Source organism: Notolepis coatsorum (assembly GCF_963971535.1).
Source record: "Notolepis coatsorum genome assembly, chromosome: 13".
NCBI lineage: Eukaryota > Metazoa > Chordata > Actinopteri > Aulopiformes > Paralepididae > Notolepis > Notolepis coatsorum.
Genome location: NC_140177.1, coordinates 2,088,790 through 2,093,336, shown reverse-complemented (window position 1 = coordinate 2,093,336; position 4,547 = coordinate 2,088,790). Strand labels below are relative to the sequence as shown.

General features: G+C 47.8%; 1 protein-coding gene across 1 annotated transcript; it reads left to right on the top strand.

Annotated features, from left to right (window-relative positions):
- The first annotated feature begins 565 nt into the window (after nucleotides 1-565).
- Nucleotides 566-4,261, top strand: lratd2a (LRAT domain containing 2a). The gene is made up of 2 exons (XM_084327265.1): nucleotides 566-1,622; nucleotides 2,827-4,261. Exons 1-2 carry the CDS (start codon nucleotides 1,263-1,265, stop codon nucleotides 3,400-3,402), a joined length of 936 nt encoding a protein of 311 aa, XP_084183391.1. The 5' UTR covers nucleotides 566-1,262; the 3' UTR covers nucleotides 3,403-4,261.
- The last annotated feature ends 286 nt before the right edge of the window (nucleotides 4,262-4,547 follow it).

The following is a 4,547-nucleotide window of genomic DNA, read 5'->3' as shown; positions in this document are numbered from 1 at the left end:
AGACTTTCGTCTTGTTTACATCAGGGTCCCTCATTTTCAATTCATCATAACATATATGACATACATGACATACAGATAGACAGTACTGCTACATCTATACATTTATGACATATCAGATTTGCAAATACAGTACTGTTTGTGATACAAAAGTGTCCAGAAAAGGAGTGTATATACATTTGGCGTAGAAACTGTACATTGGAGGAGGTTGGATGGGTGGGGTTGGGTGGGTTGGGTGAGGGCTGTACATTGGAGGTGGGGGGGGGGTTGGGTAGGGGACACACACACATTTTACACTGTACATTGGAATACTGACAACGCCTTACTTGGTCATTTACTGTACAACTAGGTTAGGACATTTGTAGGGGCCAGTTTCGAATTGCAGTCTCACGTAGGTGTTTTTTAGAGTGTTTTTGAAAGTGGGTAGTGATTCACATTCCTTTACAGCTTTAGGTAGGGCGTTCCACATTGATGTGGCATAATTGCGAAACTCGCAGGAGTAGCTAATAGTTTGTTTTTCTTTCATCACTGGTGGAAGTGCACAGAGAGGACGTCATCTTAACTGGCGAAGAGCAGAAAGTATAGAAGCAGGAGGAGGTGGTCATCATGGAAACAATGCGCGCTGCCACTTTAATAACCCGTCGGTGTGGCTGCAACAACTAACGCCGAGCCAGTGATCTGACACCTCACTGCCGGAGCTCTGCTGTGCGGCGCGGAGGAGCCTCTAGTCACCACAGTCTGCGGTGCAGAAAGAAAGAAAGCATTACGTTTCTTCTCCCCGGGGAGGTCGGGGAGGAGGAGGATTATTAATATTGTTATTATGCTGCCTATAATATACCGTTTCCACATGACAGCCCGAATCCCGATGGACACAACTTTACGCACGGAATAGTAGCAAGTGAGAGAGATCGACGCAAGATCGGGGGAAACCTGGATATTATGTTCCTCCTCCTCCTTGCTGTATTTCCAGCCACTTTTGTTGGTATTTTCCATTTACTCCACAAGAAGAAGACACTTGTTGATCGCCCCTCCCTCCCCACCGCCAACCGGCTGTCTGCACGTTGAGGTGGTGGCGACTCGTAATCGGACATTATATTTGGATAACAAAACAACAACCTTCGGGGCGCGTTGAATAAGTTGTGTCCCTGTCTCTGACAGATGGCGGTGGTGGTGGTGTTCTGGTAACAGGTGGATCCGGTGGATCAGGTGCCAGGATCCAGCTCAGATCGCGTTACCGGGCTGCTCTCTAACACACGGAGAGCGGCATGGGAAACCAAGTGGACAAGCTGGCACATCTAAGTTACGCAGAAGTTCCGACGGTCGACCCCAACGGCGCCGCCGTGGACAACAGCACCGAGAGTCCCGAGGCGGTGGACGGCGCCGGACCGCGGATCGGGGTCTCCTACATCTTCTCGAGCGACGACGACGAGCTGGAGGACAACAACAGCAGCAGCACCAACAACAAGGATCAACAACAACAGCAGGACACCGGCGACGGGGACACCACCGCCATCAAGGACCAGGAAGAGAAACCCTACGAGCGGCTGGACGAGGTGGACTGCGCCGTGTACCACCGGGACCAGTGCGTCTACGAGAAGCGCGTCCGCTCCAGCGCCCTGCTGCATGTATGTCGTGTATTGTCATAAATAAATGTCACTATGAATTGAAAATGGGGGACCCTATTCAAATGTACAGTTTTGCTTGTTCAGTTTAATGTACAGTGTCCCCCACCCACTCCTCCTACCCAACCCCCCCCCCCCCCCCCAACCTCCTCCAATGTACAGTTTCTATGTCAAATGTATATACTCTCTTTTCTGGACTCTTTTCGTATCACAAACAGTACTGTTTTTGCAAATCTGATATGTCATAAATGTATAGATGTAGCAGTACTGTCTATCTGTATGTCATGTATGTCATATATGTTACGATGCATTGAAAATGGGGGACCCTGATGTAAACAAGACGAAAGTCTTTCTCAGGTCTGCATCCCCTTAACAATTGTGTGTATTGAGCTGTACTGTATTGTACCCATTCTGCAATCTGTTAATACAATTTTCAATCAATCAATCAAAACAAGACAAACGTCTGCATCCCCTTATTAACAATTGTGTGTATTGAGCTGTACTGTACTGTAGGGCAGGGCGATATGGCCTCAGTCTAAATGATATCACGATATTGTTTTGCCTCTATCACGATGCACCACGATATGTACGTATCGCGATATTTTGACATGTCCTCTAAAGCACTTAAAACATGCTTGATTTAACCCTTTGTACAGTAAATGACCAAGTATGGCTTTGTCAGTATTCCAATGTACAGTGTACTGTACTGTACCCATTCTGCAATCTGTTAATACACTTTTCAATCAATCAATCAATCAATCACAGTCATGCCAATATGATGATTATAATAGTCCGTCCCTGCAACAACATATTATGTCTGCATTAAACCACGAAGATGAATAATTAAATTGAAAGTTTCTAAAAATCTAAGAGTATAGTCTACTGACGCACTAATACAGAAAAAATATGTATTAACATCCAAGACAATTTATATAAAAACTCTTGGGTGCCTAAGACTTTTGCACACAGTACTGTTTTCTATCCACTTTAGCCCAAAAACATACACACACACTACTGTGAGAAAATAAGAATCGTTTTTAGGGTTTGTGAAAAACATCACGACGGATGTCCACGATATACGTTTAATTTATATCGTATCGTTTTATTTATCCAATATCGTCATATCGCCCACCCCTACCCCCGTACTGTATTGTACCCGTTCTGCAATCTGTTAAATAAAGTTTTCATTCATTCATCCACGCTGCAGGGGGCGACCTCCTCCCCGGCGGACCTGCTCCGCACCTGCAGGGCGGGCGACCTGGTGGAGTTCGTGGCCAGCGGCCAGTACCCGCACTGGGCGGTGTACGTGGGCGACCACCAGGTGGTGCACCTGCACCGCGCCGAGGTGAAGAGCAGCCTGCTGACGGACGCCGCGCAGGGCCGGCGGTGCCGCGTGGTCAACGAGCTGTACCGCTTCAAGCCCCTGGGCGCGGCGGCGGCGGTGGTACGGTGCGCCACGGAGCAGGTGGGTCTGCGGGACCGCGAGCTGAGCTGGAGGAACTCGGAGTGCTTCGCCGCCTGGTGCCGCTTCGGCAAGCGGGAGCTGAAGCTGGGCGGCGAGCTGCGGATTGGCAAGCAGCCCTACCGGCTGAAAATATTCCTCGACTCCTCCTCGGAGAAACAGGCGCACGTGCTGGAGTTCCAGAGTCTGGAGGACGTGATCATGGAGAGGAGGCGGAACGACCACCTGGGGCGCGGCGCCGTGATGCGGGAGCTCGCCAACCATTTCAACAACGTTGAGATTACCACGAGTGAAGCGCCGCCGGGGGGCGCGGCCGAATGACGGCGGGTTTCTTCTCCCAACCCGCCTAAATCATATCTCACCTTTGAACCGCGCCCCCCTATATAGAGTGTTACCTTTATTACCAAAACACAACATTTTATACCTTTGCTTCGATCATTAGTCTTCATGTTCTGGTTGAAAGACTGGCCAATCGATGGACAAAAGCACACGTGTGTGATTTTACATTATCGTGTTGTCGTTGTTGTTGTTTCAGTGTCCCATTTACACGTTTTCCTAAATACATGTAGGCCTACTACTACGATACTATATTGCCTTAAAGCCACAATCCTTAATATTCCCTAATGCTAAGGCAATGCGGTGCAATTATATGGCGCCGTCAATTGGCAGAATGTAATTGAATTGATACAATTAAATGATAATGCACATACTGTAGCCCCTTAGAGAATGTGTAATTTATGATTGCCTTACAAATTCTGTCCTATACTATCTCACAGTCATACTCCAAAAAATTTAAGTCATGTTGTTATCTCCAGCAGAGTGTCTCCTGTTGTTTGTCTTGTGTGGTTGAACTTTCTAACACCCCCCCCCCCTGCTGAGGGTGAAGGGATTGTGCCTTTAAGGCTGTTCTGACACCAGCGTTATTCTCAAAACAGCACGTGGAGTATAGGCCCTGTAATACAGTATAGGTTGAACATGTTAATTGTACCAATGGCACAAGTCAAGTAAATCACGTTCTCTGTCTTATTCGAGTTTAGTTTTATTGTCTATATACACTGCCACAGTGTTCCCTTACCAAAAAAACCTATCGTGGTATTTCCCACAAAAAAGGTATCATGGGAGACCCATGTTACTGACCAGACACTCTGTATCAGTGATGGCTGTTTACTGCAGAGCGGAGGGACTGGGAGACCCATGTTACTGACCAGACACTCTATATCAGTGATGACTGTTTACTGCAGAGAGGAGGGACTGGGAGACCCATGTTACTGACCAGACACTCTATATCAGTGATGGCTGTTTACTGCAGAGCGGAGGGACTGGGAGACCCATGTTACTGACCAGACACTCTATATCAGTGATGACTGTTTACTGCAGAGAGGAGGGACTGGGAGACCCATGTTACTGACCAGACACTCTGTATCAGTGATGACTGTTTACTGCAGAGCAGGAGGGACTGGGAGACC

Bases quoted from the DNA above. Each gene is read 5' to 3' on its own strand.
- lratd2a (XM_084327265.1), top strand. From the start codon at position 1,263: ATGGGAAACCAAGTGGACAAGCTGGCACATCTAAGTTACGCAGAAGTT. The intron at 1,623-2,826 runs GTATGTCGTGTA...TCCACGCTGCAG, and splicing joins GCTCCAGCGCCCTGCTGCAT to GGGGCGACCTCCTCCCCGGC.